At 34.9% G+C, this 26,816-nt stretch overlaps 1 protein-coding gene across 3 annotated transcripts in view; it reads left to right on the top strand.

Moving 5' to 3' along the window:
• Positions 1 to 19,887, top strand: part of LOC120777753 (unconventional myosin IC) — a 58,315-nt gene extending 38,428 nt beyond the window's left edge. For 2 of the 3 annotated variants that reach the window (XM_040109252.1, XM_040109251.1), the window contains 8 exons: positions 10,789 to 10,936; positions 12,719 to 12,834; positions 13,663 to 13,733; positions 15,705 to 16,096; positions 16,158 to 17,332; positions 18,285 to 19,367; positions 19,437 to 19,536; positions 19,608 to 19,887. In XM_040109252.1, coding sequence (XP_039965186.1) covers positions 10,811 to 10,936; positions 12,719 to 12,834; positions 13,663 to 13,733; positions 15,705 to 16,096; positions 16,158 to 17,332; positions 18,285 to 19,367; positions 19,437 to 19,536; positions 19,608 to 19,622 — 3,078 coding nt within the window. In that variant the 5' untranslated portion in view covers positions 10,789 to 10,810 and the 3' untranslated portion in view covers positions 19,623 to 19,887. Of the gene's footprint in view, positions 1 to 3,015; positions 3,390 to 10,788; positions 10,937 to 12,718; positions 12,835 to 13,662; positions 13,734 to 15,704; positions 16,097 to 16,157; positions 17,333 to 18,284; positions 19,368 to 19,436; positions 19,537 to 19,607 lie in introns of those variants that run through there. The other variant, XM_040109250.1, reaches the window with a different exon arrangement.
• Positions 19,888 to 26,816: the final 6,929 nt, after the last annotated feature.

Below are 26,816 nucleotides of genomic sequence, written 5' to 3'. Positions count from 1 at the left end.
TCTCCTTCAGAAACTTGGTTACGTGAAAAGGGCATAATGTACCTTAGCACATTTTAAGTCTGTAAACGGTTAAGAAAGGAAGCTTTCTACGGCTTTCAATATTCAAATTTAATAATAATTTTGTAGAATTTGATAAAAGATTGTTAGTTGAGATTCACTTTGGACTATTATAAAACTAATATTGGTTTAAGAGCGGCCGCTAAAGCAGTTTTTTCATCTACCCCATTCAACTATCAAACCAAAAGATACTCCAGTCTTTGAGAAAGCCATTGACAAGAGAGACAACAAGTTAGATATTATCAAGTTATTAGTCGTGTGAATATAGTCAATATTATCATAAAGTGAATACATGTTAGAAATTTATCAAAATTGGACAAAATAAGTCCAGGTGTACCCTCCGTTTGACTTGTGATACAGCCGAAAGGATATGGTGCGATACAAGGACTTTTAGATCGTGGAATCATGATTAAGGAGACTTGTGATTTACAGGAAATTCTAAGTTTTATGCATTATTAGGACGTATTCGACAGCATTTAAAATCGGTTGGCTTAGAAGTTCTCAAAGTAAATCAGAGCACTCTTGAAGTAGCACAATATGATAAGCCGTTTCTGCGTAACGACAACTTCGTTCACTTTCTCATTTTTGTTAAAAAATATCACAAAACAAAATAATAAATTTTATTACTAAGCATAACAATTTAAAGTTCATATCAAATGATTCACTTTTGAAATATGCCACCATCTACTGGAATAATGTATGTATGTATAGTTCGGATATACAAATTATTTTCATATTTAAATGTTGTATTTACGAGGGAGGACCAACAAGTGCTTAGCCTAACCGCCCAATGACATCTCTTTTGCAAGATATGGACAATCTTCTACCGTTTAGTATATTCTTGTAGACAGCTACTGTCAAAACTTTAGCAGAATCGAGTGGAGTTGGGAAAGAGAAATATCGGCCGATGATTTGATTTTTGTTTTTGGAAGAGAAATCGGGCAGTGAAATCAGAGATCGTTTGAATACTGTATACTTTGCTTTCTCCAGACTGGACAAAGAAGCAAAACAAATGGGTCTAGCAGTGAACGAGGGCAAGACGAAATATCTCCTGTCATCAAACAAACAGTCGTCGCACTCGCGACTTGGCTCTCACGTCACTGTTGACAGTCATAACTTTGAAGTTGTAGATAATTTCGTTTATCTTGGAACCAGCGTAAACACCACCAACAATGTCAGCCTGGAAATCCAACGCAGGATAACTCTTGCCAACAGGTGCTACTTCGGACTAAATAGGCAAATGAGAAGCAAAGTCCTCTCTCGACGAACAAAAACCAAACTCTATAAGTCACTCATAATTTCCGTCCTGCTATATGGTGCAGGGGCTTGGACGATGACAACAACTGATGAGTCGACGTTGCGAATATCGCATTCGATGGAACGATGAGCTGTATGAAATATATGACGACATTAACATAGTTCAGCGAATTAAAAAACAGCGGCTACGCTGGCTAGTTCATGTTATTCGAATGAACGAAAACACTCCAGCTCTGAAAGTATTCGACGCTGTACCCGCTGGGGGAAGCAGAGGAAGAGGAAGACCTCCACTCCGTTGGAAGGACTAAGTGGAGATGGACCTGGCTTCGCTTAGAAAATCCAATTGGCGCCACGTAGCGAAAAGAAGAAACGACTGGCGCGCTGTTGTTAACTCGGCATAATCGCGTAAGCGGTGTCTACGCCAATTAAGAAGAAGAGGTATCCTGAAAACGATTACCTCCAAACATAACGCGACAAAAGTCCACGATCTGGTATTAGCACATTGCCGATTAGAGATAACTGAGGTACTTGGTATCTCAAAATATCTTGTCGGTCATATGCTGACTGATATTTAGATTCACTAGTACACACTAAAGATGATGGACTGTTTAGGAAATATCAAAGCGTGATCTTGTGAGAAGATTCGAGGTCCGAACCACAGCAAAAATACAGCCCATTTGGCGAGGAAGAAAATTTCTTTCAACTAGAGCCTTCCAGAGAAGATTCGAGGTCCGAAAATAGCCCCATTTGGCGAAGAATATAATTTGTTTCTACTAGATCCTTCCAGATCTTTAAGGTTAAAAAAGTTGAAGAATCGCCGAACTATAAGGAGGCTGTATTGAGCAAATACATATGTACATATATCACCATTTTATCAAATTTTCGTTATTCTTTCATTTACTAAGTATTTATCGGCCAGCTCTCGTACTTCTAATATCAGTAAACATTATTTTAAACAAAATTCTTTGCTGATATTATATTTCAAATAAATGTAGAACCCATTCAGCTGATCAACCAATTTGCACCATATAAAACAGTATGAATATACATACTTATGTATGTATGTATTTTGTATATCTCTAGAATTGAACTTGAATTCATCACGAGCATGTACATACATACATATGTATGTACATCATGAATGTAAACAATACATTTAGCACACTGATAACAACAATTGTGCGAACAACGGATGACTGTTGCCACTGCTGCTAGCTTCAGATGGCAGAACACTCCAATTATGCCACATTTTCCGCTCGCCAGGCGTGTGAACCAGCCACCATTGACAAAGTGTCGCTAAACTTAGATGTGAACTTGCACAAACCTACCAACAACAATAGTAATATTTATACCAAAAAGAACACGTTTGTTTATATTATATGTTGTAATCGCTTGCAAACAGATAATTTATAGAAAAAAGATCGTGACAAAAATAAAAAAATGACTTATCATATTTCAATGCACGCGTCAGTGTGTTTTATCAATCGAAGATAGAGTTACTTTTTTCCACTTTTTTGTGTCTCACTCGCGCGACGCGTTTGCATGTCAGTTCTCAATTAACAAGTGGTGAGTTTTTCAGCAATTTCGTGCAGAATTTCTATCAACTCACACTAACTTCAATACTTTATCTAATCACAACAGTGAATGTGCTAATCAAAAGAGCAAAAGCAAAAATTAGAAATAAAATAAAATCACGCTAAATAAATACCGCTAAAGGAATAAATTTCGAAAATACTAGCAATAATAATAAAGAGACTGTAAATAATCAGCCGTTTCAGAGATATGCTAGCAAGAGTGATTCTGTTGTTCGGTGGCTTGAGGTACCTTAATCGCCAGCATTTTAATTCAGTTCGATCCGTGAGGCGCACGAGTGGATGCGACGGTTTGGCTAACGCGTAACCCCGGTACTCGCTTATTTGCATAACAGTGCAAGAACATACTTAGATATTGCAAGTGCTCTTATAAGTGATCTCTTTAGAGACTTTGTGAATTACAAAAGACTAGAGATATTTTTTTAATAAGAAACAACACGATAGCGGTCGCCATACGAAGCAGTGTTACAAAAACATGACAAGGTATATACAATAAATAAAATGTGTAAAAGTGTCCATAAAAAGTGAAAAATAATACACAATCGTATGTATGTATATAAAATTTGTTTTCTATAAGATTCATGAAAATATCTTGATCTATGTACATATACATACATATAAGAGATATGTTGAGTTTGTCATTTTATTATTTTTGCTTGAAAACCGAGCGATTTGGAGAAATGAAAGCGGTCTATAAAAAACTAATGTCATATAAATATATTTAGGGCGACATTTAAAGAATAAAAAAAATATTACATTATGTTATATTATAAGTCGTTTTGCCGCTGACATCGGTATTGGCGTAAAAGATTCTGACTATGGTTTCAAATAATGCAGGATTAAAACATAACTTAAAAAATTAATCCTAAAAACCGGATTAAAAATGCATTTACATATTACAACTACCGGATGGAAAAATAAAATAAAAATAAAAATAGAAAAATTTTTTATTTAATCTTACGCATATAGTTAAGAATAAAATAGTATAGTTAAGAATAAAAATCAAGAAACTATATTGCAATTTTTAACCCCAAACATCGGAATTCAAGAATTGAAATCTAATAGTTTAATTTTTAATACAAAATTTTTGAATTAAAAAATTCGCAACCCTAATTTTTATTTGAAATCTTAAAATTAAACATTATTTCACATGAAAGCGTTTTTTATCCTTGGTAAGAATAACACTTAAAAAAAAAAACTCTGGTTTTGCGATTATTTTTATCGTAATTCCCTTCGCCCATTTGAAGAACATACTTTCGAGAAATCGCTGTTTGGTTTGTGGTTAAAGGTAGACCGGCTATGAGCCAAGTCGTATATCTTCAACAATTTTTAAGAAGCATTTGAAAATTTTGCAATAATTTTCTTAGAGCATATGTAGGTACCTTACGATTAATACAATCAATTAGACAGAAGTTTTTGAAGCGTCCTTGAGTAATTCCCAGTAATATTAGAAACTTGTTGGAATTTCGTTGTTTTAGGGGTTGCAGAAGAACAAGATAATAGAGAACAAATACTTTACATCCTTGTGCTACCAAAAACATTTTTCAATTTCATTATTTTCTTCATATTTTGTTAAAGAGAATTTTACACTGAAAATGAGTTTGAATATCGATACAATTTAACAGTGCTGTACGTATAGTAGTAATCCAAAATACAAGTGTCTATCTTCCCCACAAGTATTTTGCTACTAAGAAAGACACATTGACAGGTTGAAATGCTCTCAATCAAAAAATTTCTATCAGCGATTTAGTAAATGATTAAGTTTATGAAAAATACGTGTTCAAAGAGTCAGACAATAAGAAAGGCAAAACTTATAATTACTGATAAAGGACAAAAAACATTTGGCTAGATATTATCTGCTATAGAAATTTAACGATCGGAATGAAGTTCAGGTAAAGAGTCAGTGTGTTTGTATTTGTGAAGGGTATTATAGATTCGGTGCAACCGAAGCTTACGTTTTTTTCTTGTTTGTTAAATTAAAGTACAAATTAATGTCGGAATAATAAATATTACTGACTAGTTGTTGTTGTTGTTGTAGCGGCAGAATTCTGCCGAATTGACAGTCGTTGGCCGGATAAAAATCCGGGTCCGTCCCGGTTACGTAGACCCGACTGTCGTGGGAACGGATTGACAAGAGATCCGATTACTGACTAGTCTAAACCCGCAACTCCGCTCGCTCCTTGTTGTCAAGGATATTATTAAACATGACAACAATTTCATGGAATTAATAAATTTACTTTATTTATTTACTACTTCTACTTTAATCTACATTTTTTATTGACTTCGTAAATCACTTAAAGATAGTCATACTAATACTTCATTGTTCTGTGCTATGCTTCAGGAATATTTGTGAGTTATTACGCACTCAACTCAAGTTATGTTTCAATTTTTCCTTGTTCAGTGACAACTATCAGTATAATCCCTATATAAGAGTATGTATATGTAAAGAAAAATTAATGTACCCTGCCAGTAGCTATGTGATGTTATTTTGTTTTTCAAGCAAAAAATATTCAAAAGATTCTGACATGATTACTAAACATACTATGCTGATGATTTGAAATATAACTTTTTTATATAAAATCTACGGTGAATTTGCAAGAAAGGCCTCCGTTAAGACCTTCTGCAGGACTAAAGGAATACCTGTGCGAACTTTCACGTCTTTCCGTGCTGCGGTTCGGACGTTATGCCGGCACATAACGAAAAAACGTTCAATTTTAATATATATATGAGTATACATACATACATATAAGATTAGGAGTACAAGGTTCGAGTTTCCGCAGAATTCCCAAAGCACATTGTTGTTATTGGAGTTCTATTTTTTATGTTCAATACCACATTCTGAACTAGTCCAATCTATTAAGAAGTTATATAATAAAACGTAAGTATCGTGAATTTATTGCCATAAGTTGATTATCGGAGCAAAAAATGATTAAGCATACGTGTAGAAATCAATATACCTAAATACGATTTGGTAAAGTTTATAGTTATAGGTTACCACAAATGATAACCGACATTCTATTAGAAATAAATAGGTTTTTAAACAAGATAATAATTGTTGTAGAGGTAATCCATACGAAGATAAGCTTCGCCAGTTGATAGCATAAAACAAGCTATATGCGAAGAATTACAATGACTTTGAAAATACAACGCTAGATTTTGAAAAACTTAATTAACAAAAGGATCATGCGTTATATTGCACGAAATAAAAAAATGCCTTCTCTGATCATTTTATGAGAAAAAAAGTTTTATTCCCTTAAATCATTATTTTTATTCGCTTGCAACAAGTTGCTGTAATTGATCAGGATGACGAGACGCGTTGAATTCCGAGTGACTATCTGTGTGGCCAAGCGATAACTTGAGTAAAAATTAATATATCTTAATGACGTATACCTTGGCAAAAAAGGGAGGACGAGTTCGTAGATGGGCGTAAGAGGCATTAAACGAAAATCTAAGCACTAAATTAAGATACCTAAATGTAATTTGGCAAAGGGATTGCAGTGGAAAAAGGCACCTGGTGGCTAAAAATTAAAAAACAGTGGTCATGGCCCCTAATATGTTTAATGTACATATCTCCTAAACCACGTAATGTAGAAGAAACAGCCTTTATTGGAGCCGAATTGAAAAATGGACGGTGAAAGCCATATCTCTGAACCTACTCGGGCGATATCGACCAAATTTGGTATATACATATGTATGTATATGCTAGTAACGTAACTTTCACATTCCTATTTTCCACTGCGAAAACCAACGAAATTCTAGTGCAACCTCGCCAGTTGATAGCCAAAGTTGATAACCCAATTTTAAGTTCCATAATGCAAAAATTGTCCAAATCAGACCTTAAACTATTCAAGATGCCGAATGTGTGGATCAAAGTTTCAATTCAATAGTATGCCTGTATGCTAGAAATGGGTTGAATTGGAACAATAAGTTCTTTAGCTCCCATATATCCAATTTAAAGATTTTCGAGCATTTAGTTGATATCGGCGAATATGTGAGTTAGGAAGCGTGTTTTTCAAATAACGGTACATCTTTGTGCCTAATATGGATAAAATCGTGTAGAAACTTGCCCTAGACCTCATATAACTTACATACCTTATGCACGTGAAGAAATTTTCCTGGCTTTGATTCTGGCAACTTGCATGAGTATGAAATGTTCGGTTACGCTCGAACTTAACCCTTCCTTACTTGTTGATATTGTATATATAGAAATCCCTGAAATTAAACACAAAATTTAGCCATTTTTGCCGATTATTATCAAATCAAGGAAAAACGTTAACTTCGGAAGCACCAAAACTTTAATACCCTTTACATATGTATGTATTTTTTATAGAAAATATATTCTAACTAAACCTAAAACCGTAACCAGTCAATGATTTGCATCCAACGGATATCGTCTTGCTAATTATTTCCAACCACATTTTTGATACAAACAACATTCAAATCGAATTAAGATTACTTAATAAAGAAAAAATACTTTTATGTTGATTTTGGTCGATTAATTTGAATGGCAGTGTGCTATGTACATATATGCTATAGCGGTCTGATCTTAAAAACATGTTCGGAGATTGTAGAGTTGCCTTTGACAATAATCTAGTCCAAACTTCGTGAAGAAATCTTGTCAAATAAAATTTGTTGATCATTTTTTGTATAGTAACTATTTATGCTATAGTGGTCCGTGGAAAATGATTACCTAAGAACCCAAAAACATTCAAATTTTGGTTGGCTCGCTGAAAAGTTTCTTAGAAAACGTAGTAGATTATTTTCTTAGACTGGGATGTTAGATTTACGCATTTATAACGGGTGATCCATGTGGAGGTAATTTTTTCAATAGCCTTTTTTGACAGATCCCGCTTGAGTCATGTCATGCTGTCATGTTATTTTTGTTCAGTATTGCAGGGATTATTCCTGATAAAGGGATGTCAAACTTATTCCAGTGTGAGAGCGCTTCAAAATTAGCTTTTTTTTATAACATTTTCCATTATGGCCAGATTGAACAAAATAAAAATTTTTGGGCATTTAAATTAAAACACCCAACATTTAGTATGAATAAAAATTACTATATAGTGGTTAATTATTATATGGAGAAACTATTTAAATCTTATTGAAGTATGTTAGAATAACTGACTTTTGACCTCTCAATACCCAATAAGAAGATTTAAGCTTATTAGCTCTCAATCATTAAATGTTTTTAATAATTTTCCATTGAAAATAATACTATGATGCTTCAAATTACAAAACCTTTCATCAAATGCCTTTAAATTTCACAAATTTATTTAATTTTCATTGCTTTACTTTTTTTATACGTGGTCTTGAACGATGCAACAAATCCCTCCGTTTACATATTTTTTGGTAAGATTTCAATCTGGTCGTCCCTCTTTTTCAATTGCTAAACGTCCAAACCTACTGAACTCGATTAGCTGTCAAAGTACAGTAGCTTTTGACGTTTAGCAATTGTTCTCTTACTTCCAGTGAGAGAGGAGTTGGACATCTCTTACCTCTGGCAGGGATAATGGGATGCCCAACATATTCCAGTGTGAGAGCGCCTCAAAATTAGCATTTTTTATAACATTTTCCATTATGGCCAGATCGAACAAAATAAGAATTTTTGGGCATTTTAAATTAAAACACCCAACAATTATTACGATTGCAAATTATTATATATTGGACTTTTAATATATGACGAATTTACTTAAATCGTTTTTTATGATTTTATGGTATATTAAAACAACTGACTTTTGATCTTTCAATACTTACGAGTAATAAGGTGAATTAAGCCTGTTAGTTCTCAATTAATAAATGTTTTTAATCATTTGTAATTGAAAATTAATTCTATTATGCATAAAATTGCAAAACGTTTCATGAAATATATTTGAATTTCGCATTTTCTTTGATTTTCATTGTTTTAAATTTTTAATAGCGATCTTGAACGGCGGCAACAAATTCCTCCGTTCACATATATTTTTAGTATAATACAAAATACAGCTAGTGCCTCAATTGAAGCCGTTCGATTCCGAAGTGACATCGCTTCCCTCTATGGACCCTTGCAAAGTTCCAAGAAGATCCGACGTTCTCGAGCCAAATATTGTTCAGCGATGAGGTCTATTTCTGGCTTAATGGGTATGTAAACAAGCAAAATTGCCGTATTTGGGACGAAGAGCAACCTAATGAGATTCAAGAAAAAACAACGATTTGGTGTGGTTTGTGGGCTGTTAGATTCATTGGTCAGAATTTCTTCAACATTTGAAAGAGATACTCTTCCAAAAATAAATTCCAAAGAAATTACTTTCGGAGGATAATAAACATTCTCTATTAAATGTGAAGTTTCTGTATTTTTTCTTTATAAAAGTAGGGAACCTAAAATGGATCACCCTTTATTAAGATATTTATACTCTTGCAAACATGTTACTACAAAGTATAATAGTTTTAATCACAATTTTATGCATAATGTAATAGTTTTAAGTATATGAGTTTGTAGTACCTAAAACTAATTGGCTTAGATAATTTAGATATACCATACATACATATGTATATAAATGATAAGGATGAAAGAACGAGATTTTGAGATTGAGATATCTTAATGAAACTTGGTACTCATGTTTCGCGATATCGTAAGACGGTTGGTATGCAGATGGGCGTGAACGGATCACTTCCCATCCCACAAAATACATTAAAAGAAAGACCTATAAAGTGCCATAACTACGCATTAAATTAAGATATAGAATTGTAATTTGACACAGTAGCTCGCAGTAGCAAGGGGCGCCTGCGGGAAAACAAATTTAATGTATTTATCTCTCAAGTTATAATATCGCTCAGAGCAAATCCCTTAAGCACTATCCCTCCTGTAAAAATGGATAAAATCGGACGGATTACTCCGCCTCTCGATAGAAAGGTTGTGTTAAAAACTACTAAAATCAATAAATAACAAAAGGCGGCAGAGACATTAAATATTACCCATGAGATAGTATGAGAGAGCTTTAAGAGAATCATACCATAAAAAGTAAGGAAGAGCTAAGTTCGAAAGGCAAACGAACATTTTATACTCTTGCAACTTGCAAGAATGAAAGCCAGGGAAATACTTTAAGGTATAAAATCAATAATATAGAGTAAAGTCAGCCGGATGTTCGAAAATTTTGATATTAGTTATATATGGGCTAGCCCAAGTTTCCGATCAAACGTATATATTTCTTATTTTCACTGGGATAACTCACATAGCGGCCGATATATGCGGTACAAAGTCACCCGAAAATTTGAAAATTTTTATATTTAGTATATGGAGGCCAAAGGCGGATCCAGAGTAGAATTTTGGGGGGGAAGGGGGTTGGGTGGGATGGTTGAACTATATAATTTTGTACTTGCAACACCAAGTCTTCTTCTTGCGGAGTGTCACTTATGATGGAATGCAATCAACCCGTTCTTTACTTTGCTCTAATATACCCCATATAAAGATTTTTACCTGACTTTTAACCGTTCAGGTTGGTCAAAATGTGATATCTTTATGAAACTAAATGAACAAGTTTTCGTAAAAATTTTGTGGTTTAGCTATGGTTGAATTGAAATTGGTCTATACCTTAGACTAAACCTCATAAAAGTAAGTCCGGTCCTCTGGTTATCGTTTTCCACATCCTCTTCTGTCGAGTTGACATCATATGTTCGTATTTTGTTTACGATTTCTTCGAATAATGAATGTTGAATTTTTTCGCAATATGTTTTAATATACTATATAGTAAACTGAAAGAATTTTGCGGGACTTGATTCTTAAAATGTTTGGTTACACCCGAACTTAGCTCCTTCTTACTTGTTTAATGTATTGCAGCAATTTGTTTTTAAATATATTTTGTACTATATTGATATAATGGTTTTTTTTCTATTTCCTTTTCAACAGCGAGTCACCGACAAGACCCAGGATGGAGCGCGGATTGCACGATCGTGATCGCGCGGGTGTACAAGACTTTGTGCTGCTCGAGAACATTCAAAGTGAAGAGGCATTCATCGGAAATTTGCGCAAACGTTTCCAAGAGAACCTAATCTATGTAAGTGGGTAAACACTAGTGGCAACATTTATATTTACCAAGCAATTGAAATACAAGGTATTTAAATAAAGAACAAAAGCAAAAAAAATAAGAAAACAAGAGGATAGACACAGCAATTAAACAACTCTTTTTATATTTATTAATTAAAATTAAATAAAACAAGTAAGAAAGGGCTATGATCGGTGGTAACCCAACATTTTATACTCTCGTAATTTGCAAAATTCAAATGCGAGGAAATACTTACTTTATATTAAAAAAACTTCGCGTAAGAATTCAATGTGTACAAGTACAAGTACAAAAAAAAAATAATAAAAGCGGGGATAACACCCCTCTACCTCATATAACGGTACTGTTCAAAACTACTAAAAGCAGAATATATCAATAACTAATATGCCAGAGAAATTAAGGGATAATCCTTCTCTTATAATGGTATGTCTGTTTATCAAAAATGGGTTGAATCGGACCAATATTTCCCTTAGCCCCCATATACCTAATATAAAGATTTTCGAACTTCCGGGTGACCTTGTACCACATATATTGGCCAATATGTGAGTTATCCCAATGAAAATAAGAGAGCATATTTTATTTCATAACAGTGTATCTTTGTGCCTAAAATAGATAAATTTAAGCGAAATTTTGGCCTTGCCCCTATTAAACTAATAGCAGATAGAATAGATTGATTTTATTTTAAAGTCAAATGGAAACTCAAAATAGATGAGCAATTGACTCCACCAGGTTTTTGGCACTCACGTATGAATTTTGTCACATTTGGCCAAAATTGCGTGTTTTAGTTGCTTAAAGCTGTTTATGGCCTGCTTCCCGCGATCGTCTCAAATCCATTATAAAGACCATCTGGTCTGTTCAAATTAAATTGCAATGAATATTGCATTTTTATGACGTTGCTTTAGAAATGGCTTAGGAATCCGATTTTTATTTTTAAGGCATACACATTTTCTTATTATTTGATGCACACGTCAGATCTAGATCAAATTGCGCTTTTATTTGTCTGCAACTCTTATGGTATTATACATATCTGGATTTTTCACAAAATTGGTTATTGATTAATCCCTAGTTGATTAATTCCATTAATCAATCAACGCTCCTCATCTGATAATTCAATTCCACGTGGCATTTTCCTAGAAATTCAAGAAATTAAATTTAATTGTGTCGTCTTAAATCTTTAGTCATGTACTGTACATACTTAAATAGTTTTATCTCCGCTTTTTCTACTGTTATGAGGTATAGGATTTCATCTGATAATGCCCACCTTTTTAACAATTTGGAGCCCGCAGGTACTTATTACTATTGCGATCCCCTGTATCAAATTACAGTTTTATATCCTAATTTGGAATTTAGTTATAACACCCTATGAGTTTTCGTTTAATGCCAATTTGCGGGCATGGCAATAGTCCGATTACGCCTATCTGCAATACTAACCAATATGTGTATCTCAATTTTTGCTCAAATAACTACTTGCACGGACAGACGGTCGGGACAGTCACCCGGTATTCAACTCTTGTTGACAACCTGATTATTACCATATATGTATATAAACTCCCTATATCTACATATCTCATTTAGTTTTAGGTGATACAGACAACCAATACTATTATACTCTGTAGCAACATGTTGCGTGAGCATAATACAATAAAGACACTTTTAATTATTAATTAATAGTAAAAAACTGAATAAAACATATTTTTTATTATCAATTATGTTTTTTTCCTAAAGAATATTGATAAAACTCAATTTGTTTTCTATTTCTTGTTCGGATTTTTTCAGACTTATATTGGTCAAGTACTTATATCAGTTAACCCTTATAAACAACTGCCAATCTATAGTGATAACGATATCAAAGAGTATCGCAACAAACACTTCTACGAGATACCACCACATGTGTAAGTATTGCCGTTTATAGTAGAAATATTGAATACAGTATAGACTAGTATAAAATAGTAAAAAGTCATAAAATAAATGGTATTGAATAGGAATATTATTGCTTTATTGCCGGCAATGATGTTTTTATGGCATTTATGAGACCATAAATCGCAAACATATATGGAGTAAGTTTAAGGTTAATATTAATTATACAAGGGTTGCCATTAATACTTTTAGACAAACATAACGAACATTATTATGAACAATAGTTAAAACAATGTTTTAATACTTCAAAATCTGATTCAAGATCATCAATACACTATTTCAATAAAATAATTCAGAATGCCCTAACCGAACCTTGTGACATCTAAAAACGTTTCTTCCTGATACGAAAGCAAAAAAACATGACACGCAATTTTATCAGTATATTCATATGTTAAAAAAATGGAAAACAATCGGATTTTATCAAACCAAAAATGACTGTCAAGATTAAGCAAAGATAGCCATTAGTGTATATGTATTTTATACAAGGGTACTCAACATACTAATGCCGATAACCCTAAGAGGTTTTGAGTAAGATCCCTAATGAATCCGATAACAACTGTTATGATCTGTAAAATAGAGTCGTCTTGGCTTCCTCAAAATCTCGTATAAAAAAATGTTCTATTACAATAAATAATTTTGGACGACATCCGCATCAGGAAAAGTAATAAGCAACCCTCTTAACTATTTCCAACCACTCATAATCTCCTTTATAGCAGTTATAATTAAAGAAAATATATTAATAACAGAGTGTCATAAATGACTTTATAATTAATCTATACATATTTTTATTTCTTCGCCAACAGTTTCGCAGTAACGGATAATGCTTTCCGGTCATTAATTGAAGAGAATAAAGGCCAATGCGTTCTAATTTCCGGTAAGCAAATTATTAATAATGCTAGAAATAAAATCAGATTAGTGTAAAAAGTAGTATAGTATACTTCCACCATTCAAAATAACACATATTAAAGGCATAGACCTTCGATATCAAAATGTCCTCTCAGTGAAAGCTTTCTGTATTAAAAAATTTTATACCAGCATTTATATTATATGCATGCACGCGATCTGCCTAATTACCTAGATGGGATGATCTAATTGTTTTATCATGAGAGCGTGTTTAAACATTCATGCGACATTCTTTAAAAATCGATATTGACGTTGGAAATTAATCTTAAAACCTCAAAACATAACATAAAACCCAACCGATCAACTGAATTTGCTGCAACTCACTTCCAAGTAATTCCTTCAAAGATATCGACTCACTTATCTTCGATTACGCCACTCTACATTACTGGTTTTTACACGAACTAAAATTCCAATAAAATTATGAAGATAAGATTTGAAAGCTTAGCGTCATCATACAATTGTGGAATACCAAAAAAGGAAAAATTATGCATTTCATTCCACAAGCATATTTCAGTCTTTTCTCAAAAATCACCGGCAAAAAAATACACTGCATTCAAGTAATTGTGCCGAATATTGTCGACTCCAAATTTTTCAAACATTTCGTCAGCTAAAAATTGGTTTATAAAAAAATACATATGTACATATATATATTTATTGTTCAATTCGATTTTTGTCGAAATGTATAACTTTAGATATACAGGAAAGTTATAAATATTTTTCCAAAGTTCTCCTAGTAATCCTCGAAATCCTCGAAACAAGTAGTTTCGTAGTAAATGATATGCTTAAATTGCCAAAAATTATAAGGGGTATTCTCTTGCTCTTGCAAAACCCTTGCACGGTGCAAGAATTGCAAATATTTCCTCTTGGTGCACCGGCACAACAACAAACACACGCAGAAAATTATTTGCAATGTCTGTAAAATATGTCAGACCAAAACCCATGTATATTTGCGAGCAATGACACTTAAAAATATAATTGCAACCCTGTATTAGCTGTAATTTTACATAAAGACATATTTCGCCGTTAAATAATCGAGGAAGGTAAGTTTTAAATAGATTTTATAATTTCTTTTTAAATTATAAAGTTTTTACAGTTTTTTGGTAAGAATGAAAGCAATTCCCAATAGTCATTTGCAATAAATTGGACCGAATCAGCTGTTCACATATCACTAGATTCTACAATGGGTGCTCTCGTGCCCTTGCATATTTCGGCATAGGATTTTTGCATTTTGTGTCATCATTTCCAAAGGGAAACGTCATAGACCCTATGAAGTATATACATATACATATAATTGATCAGCTTGACGAATGGAGTTGATTTAGCTAGTCCTCAGTTTTAGAAATATCGATTTGAAATTTTGCACCTGTTCTTTTCTCACTAACGGCCGATATCGGAACCCTGTAACATACAGCTGCCAAACTGAACGATCGAAATGAAGTGCTTGCATGGAAAACTTTTTTATTTTACGAGATATCTTCATCAAATTTGGCATTTGTTATTTTCAATGGCAACAGCGCAATCTCCAAAGAAATTGTTCAGATCGAAGCTCTATAACATATAGCTTTCATACACACTGAACAATCGGAATCAAGTGCTCCGAATATATTGTTCAGATCGAAAAACTATAGCATTTAGCTGCCATACAAACTGGCCGATTAAAGTTTTGAAAGTAATCTTTTGCTTTTGAAAAGGGTATCATAACACCGGTGCAACTGAAGTTAACATACTTTCTTGCTTTTAAAATAATCGTGACTAAATAAAGTTACTAAGTTCTCGTAAGCAATTTGCATACATATCTTCTTCACGAAGAGAACATTGAATTTCTGAGAGAGGCCAAATGCAAATTTAATTTGAATTTGTTTATTTTTGTTTTATAAATTCCATACTAACTAGTATTATATAGTATAAGACGACAGCTTGTATTCACTTTTTTATATTTCAGGCGAAAGTGGTTCCGGCAAGACTGAGGCCTCCAAGAAGGTATTGCAATACATTGCCGCCTGCTCCGGTCATCAGTTCACTGTTGAAAGTGTTAAGGAAAAATTACTAAAGAGTAATCCGGTGTTGGAAGCTTTCGGAAATGCGAAAACCAATCGCAATATCAATTCTTCGCGTTTTGGCAAATATATGGATATACAATTCGACTTTTCCGGCACACCAATTGGTGGACACATTCTCAATTATTTGTTGGAGAAATCACGTGTGGTTAATCAAAATGGTGGTGAACGTAATTTTCATATTTTCTATCAACTGTTGGCTGGCGCTAGCGAAGAGCAATTGAAGCAGCTTGAGCTGACACGCTCTTTGGACCATTATAACTACCTAAGCGACGGGGTAAGCATTACTTTTAACAAGAATTTGAAGAAAATTTATTAATCCTAACTTACTCTTGCAGCAAAATGGTGTGGTAAAGGGCATAAACGATGCCGGCGATTTTAAGGTGGTGCAACAGGCCATGACTGTTATCGACTTCAAGCAGTCTGAGCAAAATGAAATATTCAATATTATAGCCAGTGTTTTGCATTTGGGCAATGTGAGTTTCACCGAAGCCGAAGGCATTGCGAAGGTTGAGAAATCCGCGACCGTCACCACGATCGCCAAATTGCTAAATGTAGATCAGAAGGAATTACACGCGGCGCTTACAAATCGCACAATCGATGCACGTGGCGATGTGGTCACTTCACCTTTGAACCGTGATTTGGCCATTTACGCACGCGATGCGCTAGCAAAGGCCATCTATGATCGTCTGTTCACTTGGCTGGTTCAACGCTTAAATATTTCGCTACAGGCTAAAGATTTGCGCGGCGCTCTCAACAATGTGATGGGTATTTTAGATATCTATGGCTTTGAGATCTTCAAGAAGAATAGTTTCGAACAATTCTGCATTAATTTTTGCAATGAGAAGCTACAGCAATTGTTTATTGAGCTCACATTGAAATCTGAACAGGATGAATATCGTCGCGAAGGCATTGAATGGGTGGCAGTCGAGTATTTCGACAACAAAGTCATTTGCAATTTGATTGAGGAGAAATACAAGGGTATCATATCTATATTGGATGAAGAATGTCTGCGTCCAGGTGAACCCACTGATATCACCTTCTTGGCTAAACTCACCGATAAACTGTCAAAACATCCGCATTACATTTGCCATGAGAAATCTTCAACGCAAGTGCAAAAGACAATGGGACGTGATGAATTCCGTTTGGTGCACTATGCTGGAGATGTGACTTACAATGTTAACGGTTTCCTCGATAAAAATAACGATCTTTTATTCCGTGACTTGAAGGAGACGATGAGTAAATCAGATAATGAAATTATACGCTCTTGTTTCCCAGCGGCAGAGTATAAGAACAAGAAGCGCCCAGACACGGCTATCACACAGTTTAGAAATTCCTTGAATAATCTCATGGAGATCCTTATGTGCAAGGAACCATCTTATATACGTTGCATCAAGCCAAACGATCAGCAACTGCCAGGAATCTTTGACGATGAACTGGTTCTGCATCAAGTGAAGTATTTGGGTTTGATGGAGAATTTGCGCGTACGCCGTGCTGGTTTCGCTTATCGCAGGTTGGTCGTAAATATTTATCAGTTTTTTGTATCACCTACATCTTTCAGCCAAACCAATAAATAGTAGTCGTGTTCGACTAAAAGAAATGGGTAGATAGAAGGGTGATTTTATGAAATTAATAGAGAGATTATTTTTTTTTTTTTGGTTTTCTTCATTTCATTTTCTCCTTTAACAACGCATAAATGTATGCTTTGAATAAGTAAGACTTTAATCCGTTAGGTTATTCAGATTCAGAAAATGTCTATTGCAGCAAGAGCTCTGCATCTGTTACAAATTATCTACGAGTCTTTTGTTTTGTTTTGTACATTGTTTTTTTAATAGTTACTCTAATTCCATTTAAGTACCTATGTAGTAAGAAATTATAAGTTTCAATGTTAGGCACGGACGAAAAGTTCTGTAATTGCTTTTTTAACGGATTTAAACCATTGGTAAATAGATGTTGATTAGTAAGTAGATTTAAAAGAGCTTACAACAATGAATTTACTGTCATAAGGAATTTCTTTGAGGCAGAGGGTATGTATATACTTGTAAACGTTTATCCGAAACAAGTCCGGAATGATAATAATTTAAGCTCTTATAATATTTCGAACTCAAGCTCTCCGTCGACATTAAGTGATGATTAGCGTTTCGGGCATTATTTGGAAAGTGAAAGTTGGAGAAACTGTTGCACTCTCTCTCTCTCTCTCTGTCAGTAGCCTTTTTACCTATGTTTACCCAGGCGACATTCTGAATGTTCAGCTATTCTTCCTTCTGTCTTCAGCAGAGACCAAATCAGTGATCCAGGAATAGATCATTTTGTAAACTCTTTCTCTTTTGCGGACTGTTTTGGTAAATAAGGTCGGGTTTTGGTTTTCTTACTTCATACATTTCGAACTTAACCGCATATATCCTGAACTATAAATTATTGATATATTTATTTTACATAATTTATCGAACTCTGTTCATTAACAGAACTTATGAAACGTTCCTCAACCGCTACAAGTCGCTCAGCAAAACCACCTGGCCGAACTTCAAGGGTTCAGCTAAAGAAGGAGTGCGCATACTTGCCAACGATTTACACTATGGTACCGATGATTATCGTTTGGGTGAAACGAAAATTTTCATACGCTTCCCCAAGACACTATTTGACACAGAAGATGCTTTCCAAGCTAAAAAACACGACATTGCTGCCATAATACAATCGCGATGGAAGGGTCTTGTACAACGTCGAAAATACCTCAAATTACGCGAGCAAATCATTACATTACAATCATATTGCCGTCGTTACTTGGCCATAAAAGCGCTGCAGCGTCGACGTGATGCAGCCACCAAGATACGCGCTTTCATCAAAGGTTTCATTACACGCAACGATGCACCGAATGGTTACAATGACGAATTCATTGCGAACATGAAACGTATGTGGCTATTGCGTCTGGCCAAACAGCTGCCCACCAAAGTTCTGGATCAAAGTTGGCCTTCCGCACCGGTACACTGTCAGGAGGCATCCACCTATCTGCATCGCTTGCACCGCTTGCATTTGGCGCGCAAATATCGCTTAAGCTTATCGAGCGAACGCAAACGCCAGTTCGAGTTGAAAGTGCTGGCCGAGAAGCTGTTCAAAGACAAGAAGGCTAACTACTCGGCCAGTGTGCCATATTGGTTCCAGAACGATCGTATACCCAAGGAACACGTAGCAGAAATCAATAATTTTGTTGCCAATTCGTTGAATGGTGAGAGCCTGAAATATGCATCGCCATGCACAAAATACGATCGTCACGGCTATAAGCCGAGAGAACGTTTCGTGTTGCTTAGCAACAAGGCTTTCTATGTTTTGGATGGTAAGAGCTACAAGCAGAAACATCGTTTGCCATTGGAGAAAATCGATTTCGTTGTCACAAATCATAGTGACAGCCTGCTGGTCATACGTATACCACTCGAGTTGAAGAAAGATAAGGGCGATTTAATACTGGAAATACCATATATCGTTGAGTTCGGCACCATCGTAGTGGACACAGTCGGCACAGCCAATATATTTAGCATCGTTAGTCGCGATTCGTAAGTTTATTTTTTATTTATACATATACAGTTGTAATTATATTAACAATGTGTTATGTAATTCTGCAGCTTGGAGCACAATGTGGTTAAAGGCAAGGGCGGCGTTATCGATATTCAGACCGGTGGCGAACCAGGCATCGTACGTGATAAGGGTGGTCATCTTGTTGTCGTAAGTTTTTTTTAAGTAATGAAAATCGTCTTTTAATAGTAATTTATTTGCGTGATTTCGTTATCTTGCAGATTGCTGGACAATAAATAAGCGATAAAAGTACTAACCACCTTTAACTTGAAATCAGGGCTTTAAAACAATGGATGTATTTTTTTATATAGTTTGTTATACATAAATTATTTGTAATTGTTATCTGAACTTTTGCTGCAGATTCATTCCAGATTTTATACACTTTTTTAACTTTACATATATACAAACGATTTTTATTGTATGCGAAAAGTATTTACTAAAATCATATAATTTATTTCCTAAAATAAAGATAATAATTGATTTGTTAGAATGATAATAATACTAACACGTCTTTTTATTTTTTCAACTTAATTAAATTTGAAAACATAACCGGCCAAACGTTTCAGTAATTTTTTTGCAGATTGTACAGTTGCCTTGAACAAAACTCCATGCCAAAAATCGTGAAGATGTCTCGTCCAATAAAAAAGTTTTCCATATGAGGAATTGATTTTTATCGAACACTTCTTGGGTAGAAAAGGACGTGTGCGAAATGGACAGACAGACGGAGATTGCTAAATCAACTGAGCCGTCACGGTAATCATTTATACATACAGTGGCTCCATCGCATAATGGGACAGAAGTTTTTCTAATACAGTAGAATCCGGTTATAACGACATTCAAGGGACCGATGAAAATACGTCGTTGTAACCGGTCGACGTTCAAACAGAATTTAGAGATTTTTTTTTTTTTTTGCTTTTACGCTTCCCCTAGTGTTTTCATACTAACTGTAGTACGTTGGAATATTTTTTTTTTTTGCTATTAAAAAACCGTTTTCAGTAAAAATAAAATTTATTCCAATTCAAATTATGTATACATACATATTATCAACATATGTACTCGTACATAGTAATATACATACGTACAATTATACAAATTTACTTCAAAAAGTCTGTAATTTTACCTTGTTTTTTCTTGTTATGGTGAAAATAAGAATCGCGTACAGCATTATGAAGAATAGACATCATATTTTTTGCAGATTCATCAACGAAATTAGCATGTACAAATTGATTTAAAATTTCTGCAGTTTTTAGAGCTTCAGATACGCTTGGAGATGAAGAAATCTGGTCATTTTCATCAGCGCTGTCATCACTATCACTCTTGTCGACAATTACATTTTGCACAATTGCTTCATCGGTTAGTTCACCACATATTGCAATACTAGAAAATTCCTCGATTTCTTCTGTTGATATGGCTAGGCTACTTTCAAAAGCACTTGCCCAAACTGAGAGCGGAACATCATCTTCATCATCAAAATCAGATAATATTGAGGTGCTGGTAACGCCTATATTCGCGATAGAAAATCCAGCATGCTTGAAACAGTTGAAAATCGTTATTTCAGAAACCTTGTTCCAAGCATCATACATCATAAGAATGGAATCAAGTATTGTAATCTTCACTTGCCCAACCTTGTTATTTTTAATGTTATCGTGGACGTTAGTTTTAGAACAAGGAATTTTCGAAAATATGATTTAAACGCACGAATTACTCCTTGATCCATAGGTTGCAATATGGATGTAGTATTCGGTGGTAGAAAAACTAGAGTAATGCTTCTCAAGTCATCGATTTTAGGGTGTGCTGGACAATTATCAACCAAAAGTAGGATTTTTTTTTCGTTTTCTTGAGTTCACGATCCCAATCACGCACCCATTTCGTAAAAATATCAGATGTCATCCAGGCTCTGCTATTACTAACATAATCGACAAGTAACGACCGTACATTTTTGAAACATCTTGGACGCTTTGACTTTCCAATTACAAGCAATTTTCTTTTTATTGTGCCACTCATGTTTGCTGCAATTAGCACAGTTAGTCTTTCTTTCGACAGCTTTCCGCCTAAACATTTTTCTCCTCTAAATTTTAAAGTTTGATTTGGAGTCAACTTATAAAATAATCCCGCTTCATCAGCGTTAAAAATCTCATCATCGCTAAATTGGGCTTTCAAATTTGGCCAAACTTTTGCTAACCAGTCGCTCACATCACTCTTTTGGACTGACAGAGATTCACCAGCAACTTTGCCTGCAACAATATTGTGTCTTACTTTGAATCGGCTGATCAACTTGTTGAGCATTCGAATCCAGAAATGTTAAACTTCTTGGCAAAATCATTTGCTTTTTCTTGTAGTATAGGCCCATTTATAGGTATACCCTTATTACGCTGCACTTTAAACCACTGCAATAATGCTTTATCACATCATCTTGACTCGAAACTCTCACACGTTTAATTTTAAGAACATTTTCATTGAATAGAGGTTCAATTTTGCTTTTATTTTTTTGATTGTAGATATTGAGGAATGACTAACACCGAACTCTTTTGCAAGAAGTGCATTTGATTCGCCAGCTTCTAAGCGATGTATAATTGTAGCTTTTTCTTCAATAGAAAAACATTTTCTCTTCAGAGCACTCATTGCGGCGCATCTTCTTATTGTCTGACCGCGAAAAAATAACTAACTAACTGACATTTATACATTGAAGACGAGACTGATCTAGAAAAATTTACGAAATACATACATAAGTAAATAGCTACATATGTACTAGCGAAAGACATAAAAACAGTGTACCGTACTTTACCGTTATTGATTCCGCAACTGATCGGCGACATTCATTCTTAATAAAAAAAGCATGCGTCGTCGTTATAACCAGTAAACTTATCTTAAAATTTCGTGAAATTACGTCGCTAAAGCCGGTATGTCGCTAAAAACGGTGACGCTTTAAGCAATGTTTTTTTCAAAAATTTGTATTAAAACGAAACTTTAAGTTGCGTTTACGTCGCTAAAAGCGGTCGGACGCTGTAAGCGAGGTCGTTATATTCGGATTATACTGTATTAATGTGCTCCAAACAGAAAAACAAACAAGTAAGAAGGGGCTCAGTTCGGGTGTAACAGAACGTTTTATACTCTTGCAACTTGCAAGAATCAAAGCTCGGGAAATTTCTTCAGGGAACTCGTCCGGAAAAGGCCGGAAAGGCTAAATTAAATCTATTGCCTTGATGTGGATGTGATCCCCCAGAGGACCAAATTTTTTATGTTGGGGATATGAGGCTTACACCAATTTCATTCCTATCCAATTTTTTTTAATATTTAAGAAAGTTGACCATCTAATTTCATTAAAATATCACATTTTAACCACCCTTTACGGTTTAAAGTGGAGAGACGGAAATCATTTTATGATCAACTCTATATTTATTTTGGGTTGGTTACATGTCATCGTAATGACTGACCATTGACGTTGACGTCGTTTACAATGACGTCTTGAGAGTGTACATGGCTCTTAGCACGCAACTAGCTCTGATTCAAATTCAGCACAGACGCTCGCTCTTCATCATTACTTACATATTCGCCAAGAAATTGAGGTAGTAGTGTCCTAAGCGTAAATACCAACAAATTAATTTTTTTTTTCACCGACCATTATATGGAATGAATAAAAGTCCATGCAGGTTACTTTTTTAATTACGTTGGTTTGAGGGATATTACAGTGATATCCCTCTCATCTCTTCCATTTAATCAATAGGTATTGTAGAGCATCATAATATCGGTGAGTGTCTGCAATGCTGGCGAGAGAATCATGGTACTTCCGCAACATTTCTCGGTGCTGCGGGGTCAGCGCTCTCAACCACAGCCAGCACATCGATGGCCGCCGGTGCGTTGTAGCAGTCTTCGCCCAATAGTTCTTTTATACTTATGTATAACTCAATTATTGGCCGATATATCCAGCATAAAATCACCTGGAAGTTCGAAAATCTTTCTATAAGGTATATGGGATCTCAGGGAACTATTGACTCGATTCAAGTCATTTGTGATACACAGACACATACTATTATCAGGGAAGGAAGTAGGCGTGGTTGTAGTCCGATTTCGTTATTTTCACATATAGGAATGTGATAAGAACGCCACGGTCGGGTCCCGAGATATGGGATTTCACCAAAAAGTGCCCTCTGATACCATCTCGGAGATAAAATTTTATTTTATTATTGTTTAAATTTTTTTCATCCATTTTTACACTGTCGATAGGAGTTCGTATAATATTTGAGTTTAGAAAGTTTGGTTATTGTAGCCTTAGTCGTTTAGGTGAAATGTACATTAAACACATTAGAGAGCGGGACCACGCCCACTTTTCCAAAATTTTTCTACTTCTATCTCCTGCCAAATTACAGTTGTATAGTATATGTTCATTTAGTGCTTTGTCATGACAGTTTATTGGTTTTCGGTTAATGGGCTTTTGTGGACTTGGCGGTGATCCGATTACACCCATTTACGAATTTTTTTTGTGCTAAAGAACCTGCATATCAAGTTTCATCAAGATATCTCAATTTTTACTCAAGTTACAGTTTGCAAGGACTTACGGACAGACAGTCACCCAGATTTCAACTTTTCTCGCTATCCTGATCATTTATATATACATAGCCTTATATCTATCTCGTTTAGTTTTAGGTGATAAGTACAACCGTTAGGGGAACGAAATTATAATACTCTGTAGCATAAAAGTTGTGAGTATAAAAATTGTGGCTGTTCATCAGTGGCGTAGCTACAACTTCGGACGCCCGGGGCAAAGGATCTTCTGCCGCCCCCCTTTATCTACCTACCTACAAGTTTCATGAGGTGGTTCGAACAAAAGTGAATTTTTACAAAATATCTTCAATATTAATTATATAAAATTTAGGAACTAGAAGCCACGCAAATTGTGAAGTTCCAAAATTCTCACAATACGGTTTTTGAGGAAATTGATAGTAAATTTACAAGACATCTTATTAAAAGCCATAGAAAAACCCCATCTTGTACACTTTTGACACAATTTGCAGGAATTTTTGCCCGAATTGGAGTTTTAAAGAACAGCGAATATCGTTTTGCCGCCCCTCAAGACGTTTCGCCACCAGATATAAAAATTCACAATAGCAGTATTCGGCCAAAATTAAGCTTTATTTTGATATAAAAATTAATGGATATTAATAAAAAAGTAAAAATCTGGACGCTTGAAGGGTAGAAATGTACCTAGTATAGATACTAGTCTAAATATATAGATTATAAAATGTATAATCAAACATTAGAACATTAAAGTTAAGAAGTTCGTAAAATTCCTACTTATTTGTACGATTTAACGTAACGAAATCGAGTTTTAGATTTTCAGGTGGAAGGTGGAAGTGAAGCATAGCCTAAGCGTGCAAGGATATTTGACGCTCCATCTAATTTGATATTTTTTTAATTACGGTCAGTTGGAGCGCGGGGCCCGGAGCATTTGCTACTCTTGCTACGTGGCTAATTTGGCACTGCCTATAAATACTGTTTTTAGGGTTCCAGATGCCCTTCTAAAATAGGAATGGCTACTTTGCCCCCAGAACAACAAATTCCCGCTCTTTACTCACTCCATTTTAATGCATCACAAAGGCGACATTTATTTTCCATTCGGCTAATTTTTATGAGCCTGTGGCTACCGTAATCCAATACATTTTTCAAATATCTGGTAAATATTTTCCGACGCTCTGCTTGACCCTGAGGGACTGTGAGTCGTTATACTTATATACATATGTATGTGCAAAATGATCTATTTCTGATTTGTACCAAGTAACATACATACACCCTGCGAAATAAGTATAAAGGCGGATGTTTTTCTTATCATTACTCTCTTGATTTGCAACCCACAAAATAACTTTTTTTTTTTGCAAATGCGTAATTGACTTCTGTGGCAACTTTAGGCAATATCGATAAGTTTTGCTCATCCTTGTGTGTGTATGAAAAATAAAACGTGATTAAAACCGTCAGGAAGTGCGAAATAAGTATAAAGGCAGTGTTAAAATTAATATTTTATAAAAAATTATACTGACGGTACAAGGAAATACAAGTAAGTATCTCTTATTTTAGTCTATTTTTAATAAATTACACAAGTATTTTATATTTAATATGTAAACATTTCAGAATGCCACGCGGCAAACCATTAACCCTTGAGGAAAGGGGAAAATTGAAACGTATCATGAAGAAAGACGGTCGAATCGCGATATTGCGAGGCGGTTAAACAGATCTAGCTGTGTCATCGACAACTTCATAAAAATGGGTCATCTATATTGGAAAAAAAGTGACCAGGACGGACATCAAGGATCGACAACAGGACGAAAAGGGAGATTTCCAGGCTTGCAGTCAAGGAAAATTTAAGCGCAAAAGAGATAGTTGGAGAAATGGACTTGGGAGTAGGTGTGCGACGCGTACGACAAATTTAAAAAAAAGATTTAACTCTCTCCTACGAAAAAAAATGTTCCAAACCAGCGCTGCTACCTCGGCATAAATTGGCTAGAATACGGTTTGCTGAAAAATATTTTTGTTGGGATGAAGAATGAAAAACTGTAATATTTTCGGATGAGAAGAAATTTAATTTGGATGGGCCGGATGGTGCAGATAAGTATTGGCGCAAGAAAGGCACTCCCAAGCAAAAACGTCAGCGCCGAAACTTTGGACGTGGTTCCCTAATGGTTTGGGCGGGATTAATGTACCCAGGGACCACACCTATCTGCTTCATTAGCACCAAGATGGACTCCGATTATTATATCCAGCTTCTAGATGATGTCTTAATATCGTTTGGAGAAGATCTATCTGTTCCAGAATATATTTTTCAGCAGGACAACGCAGCAATCCATCGTTCAAGGAAGACAAAAGAATTCCTATTATCCCGCGGAGTTCCAACTCTCGATTGGCCTGCGATTAGTCCTGACCTAAACCCAATTGAAAATCTCTGGTCACTGCTAGCGAGTAAGGTTTTCAGTCATGGACGTCAACTTAAGAACATTAAAGAGCTCAAAGTAAAAATTCAACAAGAATGGAGGAACATTGAGCCATCGTACATTCATTCTCTCATTACATTATCTCTCAATGCACCGATTCTTGTAGCGGACAAAGACAAGACAAAGGCGTTCTTTAATTCTCGGAAAATTGTATTGCAGGCCACTGACTTAAGTCACGATTTTAATTCTATCGAGGTTTTTCGGCGATATCTTTCAGACAAAATGTATGTATGTATCTTTCAAGCAATAAGTCAGCCTTAAGCAACTAGAACGTGCAATTTTGGCCGAATAGGACAAAATTCATACGTACGTGCTAAAAAAAAAAACTGGTGGAGTCAATGTCTCATTCATCCAATTGGTGAAAATATATAAGGGTATCACAACCCTTTATTAAAAAAATCAATACTATCTGATTTGTAAATAAATTGAACTTGTGTGTTGCTTGTTTTT

This window comes from Bactrocera tryoni, chromosome 5, assembly GCF_016617805.1.
Source record: "Bactrocera tryoni isolate S06 chromosome 5, CSIRO_BtryS06_freeze2, whole genome shotgun sequence".
NCBI classification, from domain to species: Eukaryota; Metazoa; Arthropoda; class Insecta; order Diptera; family Tephritidae; genus Bactrocera; species Bactrocera tryoni.
This window is presented reverse-complemented; position numbering and strand designations above follow the sequence as displayed.